This window comes from Odocoileus virginianus, chromosome 28, assembly GCF_023699985.2.
Source record: "Odocoileus virginianus isolate 20LAN1187 ecotype Illinois chromosome 28, Ovbor_1.2, whole genome shotgun sequence".
In the NCBI taxonomy this organism is placed as follows: Eukaryota; Metazoa; Chordata; class Mammalia; order Artiodactyla; family Cervidae; genus Odocoileus; species Odocoileus virginianus.
The window spans coordinates 22577955-22600108 of NC_069701.1; the positions used below are offsets into that span (position 1 = coordinate 22577955).

At 47.7% G+C, this 22154-nt stretch overlaps 1 protein-coding gene across 9 annotated transcripts in view; it reads right to left on the reverse strand.

Annotated features, from left to right (window-relative positions):
* Positions 1-22154, reverse strand: part of NAV2 (neuron navigator 2) — a 783526-nt gene that overhangs the window by 146599 nt on the left and 614773 nt on the right. For all 9 annotated transcript variants that reach the window (XR_011484330.1, XM_070457299.1, XM_070457298.1 and 6 more), the window contains 2 exons: positions 17570-17678; positions 14805-15194 (listed from right to left, as the gene is read on the reverse strand). Coding sequence is in view for 8 of the 9 variants with exons in the window: in XM_070457299.1 (XP_070313400.1) it covers positions 14805-15194; positions 17570-17678 (499 nt within the window). In the remaining variant the exon portion in view is untranslated. The remainder of the gene's footprint in view (positions 1-14804; positions 15195-17569; positions 17679-22154) is intronic.

Here is a 22154-nt window from a genome sequence, read left to right on the forward strand (position 1 = left end):
GAGACACGGTGGGTGCCCTTCTGCTTTGCAGTCAGGTGTCTGCGTTGGAGTCCCGGCTCCCTAACTCACCAACTCTGTGACCTTGGGCAAGATACTGATGCCCTGTGAGTCCTGCATCCCCGCTGGGAGGAGCAGACGACCACATAGACGACAGTGAGGCTCACAAGAGACAAGGTGTATAAGGCACTGCGCACCATGCCAGGCATTTAGAAATGCTCTCTAAACAGTAATACGGGGTAGCTGCTATTTTTATCACCATGGTCCTTATTGTTAGCGGTTCTGCATACTTGGTCAGAAGCTTTGTGCGCAGGAGGCCTGGCTGCAGGGAATTAAATGAAAGCCGTTCCCAGGAAACCTCACACACACCTCTGGAAAAGGGTTTATTCAACCATAAAGCCTGTGTCCACCTCTAAAATAGCTCCGCCAGCCTGCCAAGGCGGGAGGGAAGCCCGGCTGTTAGCCGTCTTCAATCTCTCTGTCTCCCTCCCTCTCTTCCAACTCAACGGTTGAGTGGTTTTAATTAACAACTCCCACAGCGTAAGGCAAAAGTCACTCGATTAATAAAGCTCTAACGCGCTGTGCACGATTCTGGGGTCTCCGGGTGGCGCTGGGCTTGTAATTGTGTGTTTTGTTTGGGTTTGCAGTGGGTGGGAGGTACACGACTACAATTTCCTCAGAGAAGTTCACGTATCACATGGACAAAGGCTGGAAATTGCTGCAGACTAAAATGCCCACTTTGATGAGACTTCATGGCCTGAAGCCACATTGCAGTGAGGTGCTTCAAGAAATCACCACGCATGAGGGGCTCAAACTCTGAACCTTCCTGACTCTGACCACCTCATTGGTTTTTGTTTCCAAAACACACACATCAGTTTTGCCCCCACTCACTGTCTGCCGGCCAGCACCTGGAGAATGTTGATACAAGTGTTTCTAATGCTATAGCAAAACCTGAGCCATTTAATTGAAATGAAATGCAAAATAATGCTTTTGAGGCAAACAAAAGTATCCGTTTTGCCCCCACCTCAGCCAGTCTCTTTGGTCCTCCCACAAGCATTGGCCAAGTGAAAGTCTGTATGCAACTCAATCCCCCAAGCCTTACCCTTGGAACATATCACCCTCCATCTGTTTATATGGTTTTAATGCTCCCTAATATGGCACAGGGGAAACCAAGGGTTTGCAATGTTCACAGATGCCCACTCCTTTTTGGTCTTGCCTTCCATATAATTAGAGCTATAGCAGGAAGCCATACTATAGAGTTCTGGAGCATAGGCTCCGAATTCAGCCTGGTTAAACACTTGATCCCATCACTTACGTACCTGGGAAGAACACATCTGACTTCATATTGGATCTGTTTCTTTTGCTTCCTGTTCTATTACTTTTGCTACAAGTGGAGAATGTTGTCTATAGCCTGAAGTAGACAGGATAGTTCTCAAGGCTCTGACCTTTAAAGGTCACTTTTCCATTCATATAGAGAAAAACAGCTGTAGAATAACATGTGTCTTCTTGAGGATTAAAGGAACATAGTATCTGACTGACAGTGGGCTGCTGCAACAGCTAGGGATTCGGACCTTAAGAAGTCTGCAACAACCAATCACAGGCCCTCTCTTTCTGTGTAAACAAAGCCTGAATTCTGATTTGGATAAGAGGGTTCTTTGGGACACTAGTCCACTGTCTTCTCCATCTGCTGGCTTTCTAAAGAAAGCTGCCATTCCTTTACCCAACAACTCATCCCTCAATTTATCCGGCTGCTGTGCAGAGTGGTACGAGTGTGGACTGAATAACATTACCAGCTGTGTGACCTAGTCAAGTAACTTAACTTCTCTGAGCTTGGCGTCCTCAATCATCAATCTCAAAAAACTGATGGAAAGGACAAGTGAGATAACGCGGGTAACGAGCTCCACTGGGTGGCCAGCCCATGAGCGAGACCCCAAAGCAGCTTAGCTGTTGTGAATTCCAGGACTACTGCTGCAGGACAGGCAAAGAGACACACGCTAGCAGGCACTGTTAGTTGACTTCTATGTGGCCTTTTCGCATCTCAGCAGAGCCAACACCACATTTATTCTGTCCCACGTTTCTAACAACTTGAACTGACTTTACCCTTTAAACTTCATTGTTCAAGTATGTGAGATTTCTCATTTCAAAGCAGATGCCTGGTCAATGACCAAGTACAAAGTTCTGGGAACTGGGACACAGACTCCAATGATGCAGCAGAGAGAAACACAGACCCCCGTCTCCAGTTTGTTACAAGATCACAAGGTGAATATGGGCTTGATTTATAGCTGGAAGATCCTGGAGACAGACGTGGGCCTCTCCTTAGATGCTGAATCTTATTTTACTCTGGAGTCTCAAAAAAACATCAGCCCTCCAGAGGTGCCCATGTCAGGATTAAGAGGAAAGATCAAAACCTCTACTTCTCGGGGAGATTTCTTATCAGGACCTGGGAATTCTGGAGGGGGCGGGATGATTTTCCAAGACATGCACAGACTCGTGATTTGTGGTCATATCCCAGGTAGGATGTATTAGCCTCGAGCCCTCACAGATGTTTCTACAAGCTGTGTTTCTCTTTGTCTCTAGACCACAGGTAAGCTGCCTCCTGACCCAGATGACTCATTCCTACTGATCACACCACACAGCCCGCTGGCAGACTGTAATGGTTATTTTATGGGTCAACTTGGTTAGGCTGTGATACGTAGACACCTGGGGAAATATTAGCCTAGATACTGCTGTGAAGCTGCTTTTTAGAGGGGATCAACATTTAAACTAGTAAATTTTGAACAGAGCAGATTATGCTCCAAAATATGGGTGGGCTTCATCTAATCCGTTGAAAGTCAAGAGAGAATAAAAGACAGATGTTCCCAGGGAAGAGGAAATTCCACCTCTAGGCTGTCTTTGGGCTTGAGATACAACACCATTTTTTCCTCTGACGAACCCTAATACACAGACAGACTCTCACCCACTTAGCAGATATCTGGTTATTGTGCTCAAGAATAAGAAATGGTATTACCTCATCTTAATTAATGTTCTAAGTAGGATAAAAGAGCAGGAAAGCAAATAGAGGCAATGATTCCAAAACCCCAAAAGGAACAACCATTCCACATGTGCCAAACACTTTCGAAACACTATCTCCTTTCTGTCTTTTTGTACACTGAAGAAGCAGGCTATCACTGAATAAGTGGGAAACAGGCTTAGAAAAGGAAGCCAATTTGCCAAGTTCATACAGCTGGCAAGCACGGAATATGAAAGTCAGATTTTCTGACCACGAATCTAAAGTTTCTTACATTCAACCATGTCTCCAGAGCAGCATGGTGAGAGGATCATGCGTTCCCAACAAAACTTTAATTTCTTATCTTGATCTCAGTTCAGGCACATATGGTCTATTTTAGGGCCAAAATACTCCCAACCTCATCCAAATGGTTCTTTTCATCTTTACCTCAACTCGAACTTGGTGTCCTCCAACCTTGCCATCATAAATCTCGTAGAGCCACTCTGTAGCTGCTGGCCCTTGAAAAATAGCTGGAAAGGGTGCTTTCAGTGCTCTATAAGCTGAAGACAAAGATAAATAAGACTGGGTTTTCTAGATGAGAGCCATGCAAAGACCTAACAGGAAAAACAAAGGACCTTCAGGTCTACCTGTGACATAGATCTCTCCACTCAAGGTACACTTGCAGATCTCCCTGGTGGTCCATTGTTCAAGAATCTGCCTGCCAATGCAGGGGACACGGGTTCGATCCCTAGTCTGGAAAGATTCCACATACACAGGGCAACTCAGCCCATGCGCCACAACTCCCGAGCCCGCCCTCTGGAGCCCATAAGCCGCAACTCCCGAGCCCACGTGCTGCAACTACTGAAGCCGGCTCACTGTAGAGCCTATGCTCCCCAACAAGGAAAGCCCCCACAATGAGAAGCCCGTGCATCACAACTGGAGAGGAGGCCCTGCTCGCCGCACCTGGAGAAAGTCCGCACACAGCAGCGACGACCCAGCACGGCCAAAAATAAGCAAACGAGTGAACAGTTTTTTTTTTTAAAAAAGGAACCTTTGCAAAATACTGAGTAGAGAAAGGGGAGCCTGCAGACTCTACCCGAGAGGGCAGTGCTGAAGAAAGCAGAAAATACTCCACCAGAACAAACAGGGGAACCCAGGTCACAGTGAAATGCCGGCACTCAAAGGGAAAGAAGAGAAGGGCAGCCATCGTTTGCAAATCTCGTTCATGGGCTTAGAATCAAGGAAGTTAACGATAAGCCTCTTGGCTCTTCATTTTCCTTATTATGAAAACATCCTATAAAGTTCAAGGGTTATATATAACACTGGGCACACAGAAGATGTGTGATATACATTAGCCCCTACTCCATCATCCGTCGAGAGCTGCAGAGCTGGCATATGTTTTTCCTGCATGTGTAAGCATCCTTTGGTAACTGTGAGCTCATAGTCCCCACTTTATCCTGACAAGGACCTATATTGGTCAAAAGTGAGATCACCAAAGAAGGAGTACCAAATGGTTAGCCTGAGAACTGATCCTGTCAGTCAGACACCCCAGAGCAAAGCCTGGGATGGAGGAGACCCTTGTTAAAAATTTGTTGACTTGAAATAATTAAAATGCAATCTCCTTGCCACCCAGATTAATGGAGACTTTCTCTTGCTTGGATACATGGGGCTGATGTGAATAAGGCCAAAGTGGCTGCGATGATGATGCTCACCGATGAAGAGCCCTGTGAAGGGCAGGAAGTCTGTTCCAACAGAAGGATAGAAGGGAATGGGATATAGTGTGTACTGTTACCCCGCATCAGGCTCTGAACTGGGTATTATACGTGCATCCTATCCCATTTAATTTGGGCAACACCATCACTATTATGAGAAGGATGTGGAAGGGTCTAGCAGCACTGCACATGTCACCTCATTCAATCGGTCACTGCAACTCCAGGTGTTAATATTCTCATCTGTAGATGAGGGAAACCCGCTCCCCAGAGAAGAAAGTGAAACAGAAGAGGTCCCTTCGGGGCCTGCCCTATTGTCAGACCCCCCACATCTTGCCTCCCAATGTGAACATTTACCACCATCTGTCTTGGGTTAGATTTAACTATTGAGCACAGGTCAGCCTCCCCTCCTCCTTCCCCAGGGCAGGAATTGGAAGGCTGTGGGAGTGGGGTTTTCCTAAAGCCCAGGGAACTACATTCCACAGGCTGCCACATACTCTGTTGAAACATTCAGCCGGCCCTGTTCCGGGGGTGGCCTGGAGGCCTGAGACAGTCTAAGGGCAGTGAGCGGTGCCAAGAGGGCAACTGGCAAAGGATGGACAGACATCAGCTATTTCAGACGGTGCAGCGCAGGCCACAGCCTGGGAGCTGGCCTTGACTTGCTGGCGCCTCCATGTCCCTAGGTCAGGCGGAGTTTTAGGAGAGAGTCTCTCTGACCCCATGTACCCATTCCCGGGACCTCGGCCTTCCCAGAGCTGCATCACCCCTCCCTGGACTCTGAGAGCTCCTGGCCTGAGCCCACTCCCACCCGTGCTGAATCTCCAGCCAACCCATCCGCAAACAAGGCACCATTCTTACAGAACTACGCTCCGCACCCATATGTCTTCATGCCTTTTTTCTTGACCTCAGTCTGCCTGGCCGCTTGCTTATCCTTCAAGGCTCAGCTCACAGGTCCTGAAGGGGCTGAGCTGATGCTGGTGTGAACACAGGCAGTGCTGAGCGCTCTGTCCATGCAGCCGGCAGACTCTGGGCCAAGTTCACGGGCATGAACTCACTGAAGCCACACAAGAGCTCCGAGACGGGCCCGGGAGCGTGCTCCGGGGCACCGAGCCCGGAGCAGAGCAGCCAGGCTAATCCTCGTGCCATGGCCCCCAGCTCACAGCACACCTTCGTCTGCACTCACTGTCCTCTTGGAAGGCACTGCGGCTTCCCTTCTCTGGATCTCCCCACCCTGACACTGACCTGTCACCTGCCTGTTCTATGAGCATCCTCAGGGATGCTCTGCGTCTCATTCATTTCCCTTGGCCTTCCTATCTTTGGCATGGTCTCCGGTACACAACAAACTCCATAAAGACTTTTTAAATGGAATTTTACTGCCTTTTGCCTGGAGCCTCCCCAGAAGGCAGGCCCCAGGAAGGGTTTCCAGGTCTGGGGGAGCCCGTGTGTGGGAGGATGTGGGATGGGTGGTGGGCGGCCCCTTCAGAAGGTTTTTCCTCTCCCCAAAGCACCCACTTTCGTTCACTTCTCCCCTTCCTTCCCTGCAGGATTCTGTGGTTGGGGGTGGGAGTGGGAAGGGATCATATCTCAAAGCAAGCTAGGAATTTCCCAAGCAGTCAGGGTCCAGTTTCCTGAGAAGACAAGGCACCCCTCTCACCCCCTTTCCCCCCCTCCTTCTCCATAAATTACTAAGCCAACATTTGCTCTTGAGTAACGGTCTGAGCTGCCCATGTCAAAGTTGGACCACACTTCATTTCTCCGCAGGGCTGTTCTCCGGGAAATCTTTTTTGCATTCTGTTCTCTGCCTGCTAAATCTATCGTCACTGACACCAACAGTGGCGCAAGCAGGCTTGGGAAGCTGGAGAATTTCTCTACTTTCACCATGTCCTGAGCTCAATTGTTCTTTCTCCTCTGATTAAACTGCCTGCTCAGCTGCCTACAAGGGCTGAGTGATTGCCCACACTCAGTAAATCAAGCAAGTCTGCAGTGTGGGGAAGAAGACGTGCTCAAAAGCGATGCTGCCCCAGCCACTGGGGACAGACAACTCATCTTGGTAGCCAGAGCTATCAATCCGCAGCACCACCGTGTCAGATGACATCACAGCCAGGTGAGGAAAGCTGGCATTTGCTCAGCGACACTTTGGGAAATGAATCTTGCCCGCTGCATGACCCCCTGTGCTCGCTCACTCTGCCCAGGGAAACAGGGGTCACGGGGTTTGCCTATGATGTTTAACACCAAGGAAAGAATCAGAAGGGGCCAAGTATTTCTGGTTTCTGTGAATTCATACACTACTAAGACTTGTACAAATCACCAAGGGAAGTGAGGAAACACAAGGGAAGCAGGGAGGAATAGACAGGCTGAAAGACTGGGGACCGGGCCCAGTTCCACCAACACACTGGGCTACCCCGGGCCCATGGCTTCACACCAAAAAGCACCATTGCTTTTTTTTTTTTTTCTTTTTGACATCACATGACTTGCAAAATCTCAGTTCCTTAACCAGGGAGTGAACCTGTGCCCTCCCCACTGAAAGTAAAGAGTCCTAACCACTGGCCCACCAGGGAACTCCCTGGATTTTCGGCGTGGGAGGATGTGTAAAAGGAATGCAGGGCATTAGGGACAAGTGGTTTGCCCAAGGCCCTACAGATCTGTCTAGAGAACAGTCTCCACCTTTCCATGGCAGTTCAGCCTCCCGAATATCACTGAGACCTGCCCAGTAGCCGACGGGAGACCTGGAATTCCCAAGCCTTCCAGGAACCCCAAAACCAAGATCACTTCAGAGGGATCAACTTGGAGAAACAAGAGCCCACCTTTTTCAAGTCTCAGAGGTACCTGCCACATCCGGAGAGACCCTATCGTGACTCGGTGCCTTTCAGGACAGCCTCACCTAAAACTGTTTATCTTGGCTGCAGCATGCATTTTGGCCAAAAGGAGTATTTTGGCTTCTTTTCCTATCAGTTTGCCAGGAACAACAGCCTGTCAAGGTGACTTCAGGTCTGGCCTGGAAAGACCAAGAGAAACATTTTGAAGAGAAGAAAAAGCCCAGCTGTATCCTATGCTAACTTGATGAGAAATGCTTCCCTCATTTGTCCCATGATGGTCTCGGAAGGAAGGAAGAGAGGTACAGGGCACCTTCGCTCCCACCCCCACGGCGTATGGCCTTGGCACTTTCTTTCCCTTGCACGGTCGATGTCCAGCTCGCTGGGATTGAGGGTGGCACAGGTTTGGAATAAACAGAGCCATGGAAAGGAAGACCACGTGGCCAGGGTGTCACTTCAAGGGGCTTCAACCTGAGGCACATCTTCTTTCAGAGGCCTGTGACTGCTCTTGTTATACTGAAGGTCTGCTGTAGCCTTTAGTCAGTGAGTATCGATTGGTCACTTACTATGGAACAGGCACTGTGCTAGCCAGTGAAGACAGGGGAGCCCCTAAGACAGACTGGACTTCGACCTTAAGAGCTGGTAACAGGCATGGGCTCTGTCTGTTCCTCATAATCAATGTACCGAAACATCTGAAAAGATGTTCCGTATGGATGACTGGTTTAATTTTATACACACATTATATATTTGTAATAATTCTGGTGCAATGCTGTCAGTGCTATTACAGGTATGTAAAAGACTATCAGAACCCAGAACAAAGAACCACTGGCTCTGCTTGGATAGAATCAGGGAAGGCTTCCTGGAGGAGGTGACCTGGCAAGCAATGATGGGAAAGGCAATACAGGGTATTGTACATGAGAAGGATGCATGGAAGTATAAAACACCCTGCTGTGGTTAAATGTCTGCGTTTCCCCCCACACCTGAAATGATATGATGAAGCCCTAGTCACCAATGTGATGGTATTAGGAGGTGAGGCCTCTGGAAGTTAAATGGGTTTGAAGAGGTCATGAGGATGGGGCCCCAAAAATGGGATTAATGCCCTCAGAAGAAGAGGAAGACACTCCAGACCTGCTTCTCTCTGCTTTGGGAGGACCACAGCAAGTCAGCAAGGGGTGCTCACCAGAACATGACCATGTGGTACCTTGATCATGAACTTCCAGCCTCCAGAACTATGAGAAGTAGATGTCTGTTATTGAAGTCACTCAACCTGTGGTATTTTGTCCTTGCAGCTGGAGGGAAGACATGCCATGACACTTCTATGGAGGTATGGAATTCAGTGAGGATGGGTTCCTCAGCTTCAGAGGGGTGAAGTCTCCCAGCAAGCATGTGCGGCATCTGTTGATGGAGTAACTCCTGACACCTCACAGGGAAGACTGCCATCATCGAAAAGCCGATGCTGAAGACCTGCTTGTCACAGCCCTGTGTTCTCTCCTGCACTAGACTTCTGGCCAGGCCACATTCAAAGATGAGCCAACCACCACAATCCCCACTTTCTCAGTCTTGAATAACACCAACTCTGAGTCCTACACCAATAAAATGATTCTCTGAGTTAGAAGCAATCAAATCCACAGCATCACACCCTGTATGCACCACTAGATGGAGCTATGCATGGCACCAAAAAGAAATACCAGAGGCTAAACTGATTTTCTCTTAAATATTCTGTAAATAGAATGACTGCCTTTCACAGCTGGTGGTGGCAAGTTATATAAGCCCAGGGTCCTGTGATGGTAGGCATGAAGGACAGACCATTCACAAAATATTTGTTACATTCCTACTTGTGCTAGAATCTGAGACAAATAATGGGTACCATCTGCCTTCTGGGAGCTCTGTGTTTGCTGGAGGACATTGTACGTGATGTTTCTTGAGTATCCCGGACTCTCCCAGGTGATCCTCAAGGTCTATGTCTAATTCTCAAATGAAAACTTGTTCTGAGTTCATTTGGCAGAAGTGAAAGCCACTCAGTCATGTCCGACTCTTTGTGACCCCATGGACTATACAGTCCATGGACTTCTCCAGACCAGATTACTGGAGTGGGTAGCCCTTCTCTTCTCCAGGGGATATTCCCAAACCAGTGTTTTAACCCAGGTCTCCTGTATTCTCCAGGCCAGAATACTGGATTCTGTATTCCAGATTCTAGAATACAGGACTTCCAAATCTTCTAGGCCAGAATACTGGAGTGGGTAGCCTTTCCCTTCTCCAGGGGATCGTCTCAACCCAGGTCTCCCACGTTGCAGGTGGATTCTTTACCAGCTGAGCCACAAGAGAAGGCCAAGAATATTGGAGTGGGTAGCCTATCCCTTCTCTGGGGCAACTTTCTGACCCAGGAATCGAACCAGGGTCTCCTGACTTGCAGGCAGATTCTTTACCAGTTGAGCTATGAGGGAAGCCGTCATTTGGCAGAGGCAAGATTAAATCTCAAATCTGCCTGCCTCTTAAGACCACACTCTTTGCTCAACAGAGTCTCCTTCAAACACTTCCTGTGCCAAGCAAAAGGTTCACACACCAGCTCGGGTGTGGATTGAGGGCACCAGAAATGAGACAGAGCTAACTCTGACTGAGGGAATCTAGGAGGGCATCACAGAGGTTTTTTTTTTAATGTTAGATAAGCCTCAGGGGAAAGAAGTAACAGGGAGACAGAGGCAGGTCTTATGGCACAACGCGTTGCGAATGCAGGAAATGACCCTGGGTAACAGATGGCACAAATCAAGGGCGCCGAGGAGGGACATGGCCAGGGCGGAGGCTGGGAGGGTGGCTGAGGGAGAGGCCATAAGCAGCCTCCCTGTGAAGAAGCTGACATTTGTTCCCACAGGCAATGGGAAGCCATCAAAGGCTCTCAGAGAAATTTCTGATGCTAAATTTAAATGGTCTCCCCCACCTTCCCCCCGCCTAGGAAGGGAAGTATATTCGTAATATGGAACATTATTGCAACAACTCAGTGCCTCCTTTGAAAAGAAAAAAAAAAAATCTTTCCAAACATATGGACTCTAAGTCTGTCCCTTTTAATGTCACTCTATACCATATGGTGCTCTGAAGTTTTGGAAGATGAGCACACGGATCGACTTCACAGATCAAATCTTAGTAAGCGACATCTACGTCTGCTACTTTAACTCCTTTTCCACTAGCTACAGCTGAAATCCAATTTATCAGTCTAATAAAATGAAGTGGTGAGGTCAGGCGATTTCTTGTAAAGTACTCAGACATGCTTGGCACATGCTAAGTGCGATAGAAGGGTTTAATAAGTACACACACAGAGACCAAAGGCGTGTGCCATTAGCTCCTAAGCTAAACTCCATGGAAATCAAGTAACGCCAGTCCCACCTTCAGGAGAACCTAATGGTACATGAGGCGCACATGCGTTCATATCCAGGAGCAACAGGAGCTGGAGACATCACGAAACAGCTATTCGACCAAGCTGAGGTCCAGCATCATTTTAAAAATAAAGGCCATGGGTTTTCCGAAACTAGAATTTACTTCCACATCAGTCTTACTAAACAAGCTTGCTGTAAACTTTTACAAGAACTTTTCTCAAAGAGGCTCCACACTGATTTAAACAATCCTCATACATCAAGGGGAGAAGGCAATGGCAACCCACTCCAGTCCTCTTGCCTGGAAAATCCCATTTTCGGAGCAGCCTGCTAGACTGCAGTCCATGGGGTCGCTAAGGGTCGGACACGACTGAGCGACTTCACTTTAATTTTTCACTTTCATGCATTGGAGAAGGGAATGGCAACCCACCCCAGTGTTCTTGCCTGGAGAATCCCAGGGACGGGGAGCCTGGTGGGCTGCCGTCCATGGGGTCGCACAGGGTTGGACACGACTGAAGCGACTTAGCAGCAGCAGCAGCAGCATGCATCAAGGCTGCTTCCACCAAGTCAAACAAACATCTCGATGAAAACTGTAATCATTTCATTGTTCCCAAGTGCTGGGATCTTTGAGGTTGATAAGACATCTGAACATTGCCTGAAACTGCGTGTCTTCATCAGATGTCTGCCATTAATTAGATAAAACCTCAAAGAGAAATCTAACTGTAGAAGGTTAAAAACCAAATTAATTGTAGTGCTTCAAGGCTTCGGGAAGTTAAATAACATGCTTAAATGTCACAGAGCACAGTAGTGGCGGGGCGGGATTCAACCTTATCTGATATTTGTCTGTTTTCTTCCACTACTCCAATGCCGCAGCAATATGACTTACGGGGCAGATTCTGAAGCACAGACTAAAGGACCAGTCCTTCAATATCTACAACCTTGTCGTGTTTATAAAAGGAAAAAGAACTGAGCGCAAAGGACGTTAAATGGTGTGCCCTGAACTCTGCATATAAAGGCAAGCCGGTGACTGAACCTCAAAGCAGAAACTGACATGCACTTCCAGAGAGTGGAGTTGTGCTTAACCAGTGCTCCAGAATGTCACAACCAGGAGGAGTGTTAGATGCCATCTGGGCTGCCTGTCTTCACTGTGCAGGTAAGTTTCTACATTGAAAGTAACTGGGGGGGCGGGGGGGAGGGAGTTGGAAACAGACCAGAGTGTTCCAATTTCAATAATTGGGTGGTTTGCTTACATTTTCCACGCTTTTATCTACACGTGCTCTAAGTGCTATCTCACTTGCTAAAAATGTAAGCTTCCCAAAGCAGGAAGTGAAATGTAAACATTTGTGCTTTTTAGCAGGGGTAAGGGCTCTGGTTTGAATAGCTAAAGAGACTAGAAATGTCTCACTGTAACATCACTAAGGTTCAGTTTAGGGTGTTTCAATGTCGCCACCTTGTGGAAACTGTTGGTAGTACATGAAAATAAACACCTTCATTTATTAAAAGACTGACCTGGCAAGAGAATAAATGTTTCTTACAAAATAAGAAAATCTCAAAATAATCCGAAAATGTTTGGTTGTATATCACAGTGGGAAGTGATAAAGATAACCTTGACACCATGCTGAATACCAATGGTCTTCTAAATAATAACATTTAAAATAAGTATTAAATAAATTTAATTATTAAATTTAATTATTAAATTTAATTATAAATCATTTTAATAAAAATTTAATTATAAATTATTAAAATAATTTAAAAGATTACATTATATGCAATTTTAGTAATACGCATATGTTACTGTTTTCACTGGCTTCCTAGGTGGCGTTAGTGGTAAAGAACTCACCTGCCAACACACGAGACAAAACAGACATGGGTCAATCCCTGGGTTGGGAAGATCCCCCTGGAGGAGGGCCTGGCAACACACTCTAGTATTCTTGTCTGAAAAATCCCATGGACAGAGGAGCCTGGAGGGCTACAGTCCATAGCATTGAGGTTGGACACAACTGAAGTGACGTAGCATGCATACACGCACTGTTTTCATGTTCATGGAAAACTAGAGACACAAAGTGATGCTCTAAGTTAATGGAATCACTTGATTTACCAGACCACTAACTTTCCCAGCCATGAGGGCAGCAGAAAGTTGTTACACTATGAGGGTTTGGTGGCTCCCGTCTTCCAAGATTTCACCATGGGATGGTTCTAAAAGTAACAGGCAGAAGGCCAAAGTACCTCTATCTCTAAGATTTAAATAAAAGAACACCTCTGGACAGACAGGTAGAGCTAAGGAAATCAATTTTGAAATAAACTCAAGAAGCTGTGCTATTTTAACGCAGCAATGAAATCCTGGAGATGATGGGTGGGGACACTGGTTAAGGCGCTGCGTTCAGGCACTAGCCCTGAGCCCTGCCTCTTAACTACTCAACTTGGGCAAGTGATTTAACCTTCCTGAGCTTCAGTTTACTCCTCCATAAGATTGGGATTTATGATATTACCTACTTCAAAGGATTGCTGTGAGGGAAGAAGATAACATATATAAAGCACCTAGCACAACGCTTGGCACATAGTGGGAGAGTGAGCTATTATTAAGAAAATACTGTCTCACCCATGGGGCTCTTGATCACTATGTTCAGGAAAATGAATGGCATGATCATCATGCCTGATTTTTATTATCTGTAATGTTACCTATTAGAATGTTAGAGGAGGAAAAGATCTTGAAGGACTTCTGGGCAAGCCAGGTTAACAGATGAAGGGATCACAGGCAAGTGGGGTAAACGGATGCTTCTTAAGCTTCCACGGGGATCTGTAAGCGGGTCAAATGCAGGAAGCCAAGCCTCGGGCCACACAGGGTCACGGCCCGGCTCAGACATCATCGCATCGCTCCCCTTATCTTCACATGTTACAGAGAGGTTGGGCTTGCTTCTTCATCCATGCAGCCGCATGTTCACCAGTTCAGCAAAGTTTATACACTCCTACATGTACAAGGCACTGGGGATTCAGTGGTGGGCAAGCCGGATTGTCCTGCTGCATCACGGCACTTACCTCTGTAAGCAGGAGCAGGTGGACAGACAATAAAATACAAACCTATCCTCAGAATAATCACATGAACGAAGGAGCCTGGTGGGCTACACCCCATGGGTCGCAAAGAATCAGAAACGAATGAGTGAGTAACACATACCCAGGATAATTTTTAACACTGATAAGCTTCCAAATGAGTATAAACACAGTGATGGAGAATAGGCCTGGGACAGGTCACATACAGGACTTCAAGTTGAAGGGTCAAGGAAGACCCAGAGAAACAGTGCAAAGACCCTGAGGCAGGGAAGACTTGATGAGCCAGAACACAAAAACCAGCTGCAGCAGCAGCAGGAGAATGGAGAACAAGCAGCTCTAGGGGGCAGGTCAGGGCCAGATACGCCAGGCTCAGGGGTCCGGATTCTACCCATAAGGTTTGGTAAAGGGCTGACACAGTACGGTTCGCTGTCAAGTGTCACTCTGGCTGCCGGTGGAGCCTGGCTGGGACTGCCCAGCGAGTTACCGCCAGGCCTGGACTGCAGCCCAGGTCTGTGTCTCTCGGCCCAGAAGGCTCACCTCCACAGCACATGGCCTTCGACACAGGACATTGCTCTCCCCCAGAGAACATTGGGCTTTCCTGGGGGCTCAGACGGTAAGGAATCTGCCTGCAGTGCAGGAGACCTGGGTTCGATCCCTGCATCAGAAAGATCCCCTGGAGAAGGAAATGGCAACCCACTCCAGTACTCTTGCCTGGAGAATTCCACAGACAGAGGAGCCTGGCGGGTTACAGTCCATGGGGTCACAAAGAGTCAGACACGACAGAGTGATGAACACCTCACTCCAGAGAACGTCAGGACGTCCCCCAGAAGAGAAGGCAGGGGCCGTGCCCCTGCTCCCGGAGAAGAGCAGCGGCCCAGGTACTCACCCGCTGGTGATGTCGTCCGCCCGCATGTTCTTGCTCAGCACGTCCCCGTCGCTCATGTAGCCAGGCGCGTCCATGCTGATGGCCTCCAGGTCCATCTCGTCCCCCGCCTTGTCTGAGACATCCACGTGGCAGACGCTGCTGCCCCTGGAGGCCAGCTGCCTCCGCAGGGGGGCAGAGTACACGTAGCGGCCTGACTCGGTGTTGATGAAGCGGCTGGCGTTGGCTCGGGGAGGGTACCCGTTGCCCATCGAGGGGGCGTCTCCCGCCTGCAGCCGGGGGCTGGACTGGCCGAGCCTCCAGGCCAGGGGAGTGGGCCTGCCCGTCAAGCTGAGGATACTGCGCCCGCTGATCTCCGTGGTGACGTTGGTGTCAAACGTGGTTTCCAACGTGCTAGAGACAGAAAACCGGCCTTGCGTTAGACCCCGACGGGCCCAGTGGTCTTTGCAGTTTACATCCTCTTTAATTTCTTTTTTAGAACTATGAAATACTTCCCATATACAAAACAGGATCACAAAATAAGGTACCAACATACCACCTAGTGCAGTTCTGCTGTTACAAATGAAAAGATGAAGCTGCATGTCCAAGTGACATTGTGAAAAGCCCAGTGGAGACTTTTCCCCTAAGACATGGTACAAGATACCCATGACCAGTTAGTTCAGTTTTTAATATTCACTTTCGTTTACTTATTTGCCGGTGCCGAGTCTCAGCCGCAGCACGTGGGATCTTTAGTTGCACCATGAGGAATCTAGTTTCCTGACCAGGGATCGAACCTGAGCCCCCTGCATTGGCAGCATGGAGTCTTAGCCACTGAACCACCAGGGCAGACCCCCAGTTACTTTAAAGAAATGATCTTAACTCGTCTTCTTTGTAAGCCAGGAAGGGAAGTAGACAACGCTGGACTGGTAACGATGGGACATAGCGCCTGCCTGCCTGTCCTTGGATGCTGCCTTTCATCTCTTCCTTCCTAAAGGCAGGTGGCACCCATCCTCCCTCGGGCTCCTAAGACATTTCACATCCTCAGCTCTCTCCAGACCAAGCAGGTGAGGAGAGTCCTGACTTTCTCACTCCGTAACATGCATTTCCTCCACACATTTGCTTCTCCCCCATTTTGTACAAAATGACAATTAAACTTTGGGAGCAAAAGACCAGAAATGAAAGATGAATGCCTGGGCTGGTGACACATGAAACTAGCTGGGTCTGAATCTGCCAGGGGACTGAACTCATCCCAGGTCTTGCCACACCATCAAGATGAGAAACACGGGGGTCTCTTAACAACTTATTGACCAGAGAGGTATTAATACATCTTTTGTTACCCAAATGTTATTGACGGGAGTATTTCGATATTCACTGATAGAGCAAATCGCTGGCTACAGGTGCTAGTTTCTGGAAAAATCCCCCAGTCAATAATGTGTTAACTAAGCAGAGAGAGTGAGAGTCTTTCAGGCAGAAGAAAGCATGGAGGCTTTCCCTCCTCTCATGATCACCATCTTAGCCTGAGCCAAGAAATCCACCAAACTGCTGGAACCGACATTAAGTCTGCTTCAGTGATGATGGTGGAAAGAGGGAGGTGACTTATCTCATCACTGAGAGGCAGTCCAGCACCTGGCTCCGCACCAGCACCATCCCACCCCAGGGTACTAACCTTTGGAAGGAAACAATTAGGTGCCTCAACTGCTTTTGTTTCCCTCTGATCTGGGAAGCAACCTGCCTGACTTTTCTCATATTGGGAACCCCCAAGGTTTAGGTGGGCTTCCCAGGTGGCGCTAGTGGTAAAGAACATGCCTGCCAATGCAGGAGACATAGAGACATGGATTTGATCCCTGGTCAGGAAGATCTCCTGGAGGAAGGAAGGGCAACCCACTCCAGTATTCTTTCCATGGACAGCGGAGCCTGGTGGGCTACAGTCCGTGGGGTAGCAAAGAGTCGGACAAGACAGAAACAACTTCACATGCACGCAAGGTTTAGGCCCTGGTCTCCTTTAAGAACCCATGGTGCTCAACCCTGTTCTGCCAAAGTTGCAGGCAGAGGGGGAGCCCGGCAATCTCCTGTTGTGTTCATTTATCAAAAAAACTGAAACCGGAGAAGTAAAGGAGAGCTCCCTGACCTGGGAGCTCACAGGGGTAACCACGCCTTTACCTTGATCATCAAGTCCAAACACAAAGTGTAAAACCTGGTTCTGCCCAAATCATGAAGGATGCCCAGGGCTGCATCCTCTTCACCTTCTCGCTCAACAATGAAAAGAAGCTGATAAATGTTTCCAATGTAATCCTAGAGTTCATCCAACAAAACCGTGGTTTAAACATGATCCTCCGTTTTTATAAATATTTCTGTACGTGTTTTATACACGTGCATGACTAACAACGTTACAGAGTGCTGGGGATCAGAAGAGAGGGCAGGAATGTGAGTTATTCATTTTATCACACAGGTCAAGTACAGTTCACCTGCTCATTTTAACAGCCCAATATCATTTTGGAAAATGCAAGCAAAGGGAAATTTCAATGCAGCAGGTCTGCCACATCCTCTGTGGAATGGATTGAGCAACGTTCTGCTTTGGGAAGGAATCTGTCTCTATGGATTTTTGCTCCTGACACTTCTGCATGCCGTCTGGTATGCTCGGTGAATTTCAGCACATTGGCAATCAGGTTATTTATTCCATTATTAACTAAATCATGAACATGGCTAGGGTGGGGACACATCATGGCAGGAGCAGCCATGTGATAATCAAGTTACCAGCTGGTTCAGCAAAGTGATTCATGCCCAGGTACCTGTGTGTAACCTGAGTTCCCCGTAAACTGGACATGGTCTCCTCCAAATTCTGCCGCAGATCAGCAATGTTCTTCACCGTCCGCAGTCGCCGAGCCTCGGGATCCTCCCCTGGAGAGACAAAGGCGAAGACTGTTTAAGTTCTCAGGTAGATGGGGAGATTCAAGGGAACAGCAATCATGTCCATGACCATAACCATGTTGCCTGCTTGGGAGCTGGCTCATCACACATCCTCAAGAAGGATTTGAGAATGAATGAATGGATGGATGGAGGAATACCCAAAGAAAGGTGTTACACCTAAATAGAGAAGTCTGTCTTCTCCCTGCAGGTCCCTCCAGCAATAGGTGAGGTCTAGCTTGTGAGACAGAGAGTCTGAGACAGTAAACACATTTCCACACTGTCCCTCATAAAGACACGCACATGTTAGGTCTGAGTCCTGCCCAGGAATCATTTCCCAACCATCCAGAAGTGGGAAAGGCCTTTTGCTTTCTCCTCCATAGATAGGTGCTGCTGCCTACTGACCCCACATTATTTTACTTATTTATGTATTTTTGGCTGTGCTGGGTCTTCACTGTGGCTCGGGCTTTCTCTAGGTGTGGTGAGCGGGGGTTATTCTTCGTTGTGCTGGGCAGGCTTCTCACTGCTGTGACTCCTCTTATTGTGGAGCACAGGCTTCAGGAGCTGTGGATCCTGGGCTTCGTTGCTCCGAGGCAGGTGGGATCTGCCTCTGGGAAGGGATCAAACCCGTGTCTCCTGAACTCCAGGCAGATTCTTTAGCACTGAGCCCCTGGGAAGCCCTGATGGCTCAATGGTAGTGGCTAAAAGATCTGCACCTGCTGACCATCAGCATTTCTACAGAGAGAGGTTTGCCTTCCTGGTACGAAAGCTGCTCCTCTCCTCCCTGGCTGAGTGGTCACGAGGAAGGTGCTGACCCTCTCTGCCCTTCAGATGCCACGGTCCTGATCGAAGACAGCGACATGCCCGTCTCAATGGACTGTCGTAGGACTCAATGACGATCCCTAAGTGCAGCACCCGCCAAAAGCACCCAATCATGCCAGCTGGTGCTGCAGAGTGGGGAACGTTCGAGAAGAGTCAGGCCTCTCTGGGGGACAAGGCACTTCCATTCCTGGGCGACATTTCCCACTAAATACCTGGTCTGGAGAGGTGAAGCTGGCACAAACACCCCTGGAGAAAGAGGCCATATACAAGCTGGGAAGCCACACCCCCTCTCAGAGAAGCCTCGCTCGGGGGGTGTCTGACCATTCTGTCTTGTTTGGGCTTATTGGGGGAGAGGAAAAGCTGAATAACTACAATAGTGATGAGAGGAGCCACACATCCTTCCCTCATAGTAGTTTCAGGAGCGCTGCGAAGACCACCATCATGGGTCTTTTAAAGCTGATGACTATTTCAAGTACTGAGCAATATTTCTAAATTAAGCTCCATACAGAACACAGTACACATGGGCAACAGCAAGTGGGATTTACAGCAGACACCAAGTCGAACTTCCAGCAAGTGTCACTAACAGGGCAACAGGCAGCTAAGAAAAGGCGTAGAATTAACTTTCCTCCTGACACAGATGACCACTTCTTAGGTTATTCTCAGCACGGTGGTGCTGGAGGCTGGATTCAATGATTGATTCTACGGAAGAAATTTGCTATAGCAAACTCTCTGGCCTTGAAAACGTCAGTGTTTTCAATTTTCTCCCCACTCCTAACCAAGAGAAATTTGAAAGGCATTTTTCCCTTATCTGAAAAGTAGTCAGACCTGCATTTCCCACCCAGTTCTTTAAAGTACATACGAACGTCCATGTTTTTAAACGAAAGCAGTGATGAATGTCTGCTTTACCTTCCCCTAATGGCTTTGGAGGAACGTAATTGCATCTATCCACAGGGCCATCAATTAAATATCTTTTACTGCCAGTTTGGCCACATTTTATCTGTGTAAAGGCTGCCAAAAAAAGGTACTGATCCTTTGGATGGCTCCAGGCCCTGCAGGGAACATTTATTATGAAGCTAAGTCTAGGCACCAGTTTTCAAATTACCTTCATTAATTAACTTAATCATGCAAAACGGTGTAATAACTATATTTACAGCATACCTTGTTCTATTGTGCTCTGATATTGTGATCTCTACAGACTGAAGGTTTGTGGCAAGCCTGCTTCGACCAAGTGCGTCGGCTCTATTTTTCCAATGGCACTCACTCATTTCTGTCTCTGTGTCACACTTCGGTAATTCTGCCAATATTTCCACCCCTCCACCAGCAAAAAGACTATGACTCACCGAAGGTTCAGACAATGGTTGGCATTTTTTAGCAATGAAGTATTTTTCAATTAGGTACGTTGTTCAAAAAAGTACGTTGTTTTTTTTTAGACATAATGTTACTGCATACTTAATAGACTACCATATAGTGTAAACATAGTTTTTCATGTTCTGTTGTTTAGTTGCTCAGTCGTGTCTGACTCTTTTGTGACCCTGTGGACTGTGACCAGCCAGGCAGTTCTGTCCATGGGATTTCCCAGGCAAGAATACTAGAGTGGGTAGCCATTTCCTTCTCCAGGTCATCATGCCTGGGATTGAACCTCCATCTCCTGCATTGGCAGGTGGGTTCTTAACCCTCTGAGCTACCAGAGAAGTACACTGGGAAACCAAAAAAAATCTGAGTGACTTGCCTTCTTGCAGTCTTTATTTCACTGCAGTGGTCTAGAACCAAACTGGCAATGTCTCTGAGGCAGGTCTGTATATGTCCACGTCTCTAATGACATCTTAATGACACATTTGCCTGTGTTAAGTCTCCTAAGACAAAGGTCTTTGACACAGAGTGAACTCACCTTTATTCTTGGTAACCCCCACACAAATCTAGATATGCTCCAGAAATATTTATTGCCCCCAAAATGTTTGGTCAGCGTAGGGTGAAAGAGAAAGGATAGATTTTTCACTCCAACAGATAAAAGTTTGCACGGTGGCATTGCCACTTATTAGCCACTTGATCTTGGACAAATCACTTATCCTCTCTGAATGTCATCTGTAAAATGGGGATAAAAGCCATTCCCTTAGGTTAGAAGGATCAGATGAGATGACACATGATATCCCTAAGCAATTGATCAAATAGTCCCATAAACGTCCATCCCTAAATACACCCATTTGTTGTCATTTCAAGGAATCAGCTGTAGATAAGCTGGATTCAACCTTATACATACAAGCTACTATGTAGTGTCCCCATAATTATTATTCACCGTACAGTCACACACATGATGCAACCACACACCTGAGTTGCACTGATTAAATGTAGGGCTCATTGAATCTGAATGCCCTGTTTCCCCTGAGGAGTCCCACTGGGAAGTGTTTGCTCCCCTCGAAGATTCAAGGGCAATGTAGAAGCACAGACCAGTAATCCACCTGCCTTGCTCAGATGATGATATTCTAAACTGCCCATTCTCCATGCTGGAAGATGGGCTTAGGAGTATAAGATCTCCGTCCCAACTCACTGTCTGAACAAAATAAACACACAGCGTGCCCCAGGGGAAACGACTGGGCCCCTGAAGCCCATATACTATGAACTATTCCATGTTTACCTGTGACTCTCCTCACCTGCCCAGGGCAGCCCTCCCGCAAGCCAGGCGCTGATGGACAGAACCCCACGTTCTGATCACACCGCTATGATGGACAGAACACCACGTTCTGATCACACCGCTATGATGGACAGAACACCACGTTCTGATCACACCGCTATGATGGACAGATCATCACGTTCTGATCACACCGCTATGATGGACAGAACACCACGTTCTGATCACACCGCTATGATGGACAGAACACCACGTTCTGATCACACCGCTATGATGGACAGAACACCACGTTCTGATCACACCGCTATGATGGACAGAACACCACGTTCTGATCACACCGCTATGATGGACAGAACTCCACGTTCTGATCACACCGCTATGATGGACAGAACACCACGTTCTGATCACACAGAGCAGACTCGAGGATGGCAGGGTGTTAATATGAGGAGCACGGATGGAACTGGGAGTTTTTACTTGGAAGAGGGAAGCTAGGGGACAGCCTGCTGCAGGAAAGGAATGCAAACTGTCCATGAGCTTCAGAGGCTGGATTATGTCCAGTGATTTAGAAATGGAAGGATAAAAGACTCCATTAGCAGTTAAAACCAAATAGGTATACAAGGGCTGCCTCATGAAGGAATAGCTTTTCCATCACAAGAAGTATTCCAGCAGAGACTGAAAGACAACTCATCAGTGAGTGACAGAAGGGATTCACGGACTGGATAATAAGTGGATGTGGTTCCTTCCGACGCTACAATCTGAGGTGCACGTCTCACCTGTAACTGTGTGTGAATGACAGAGCACCATGGGACAATCCACCTACTTGCATAAGTAAGGAGAAAGAACTAAGCAATTGATCGAAGAGTCTCGTAAGTGGCAACTCCCAGACACACACATTTGTTGTCATTTCAAGGGATCAGCTGTAGATAAGCTGGATTCAACCTCATACACACACGGTACTGTGCAATGTCTGCATAAGACTTCACACACAACACAGCCACACGTGTGGGTTTCACTGCTTAAAT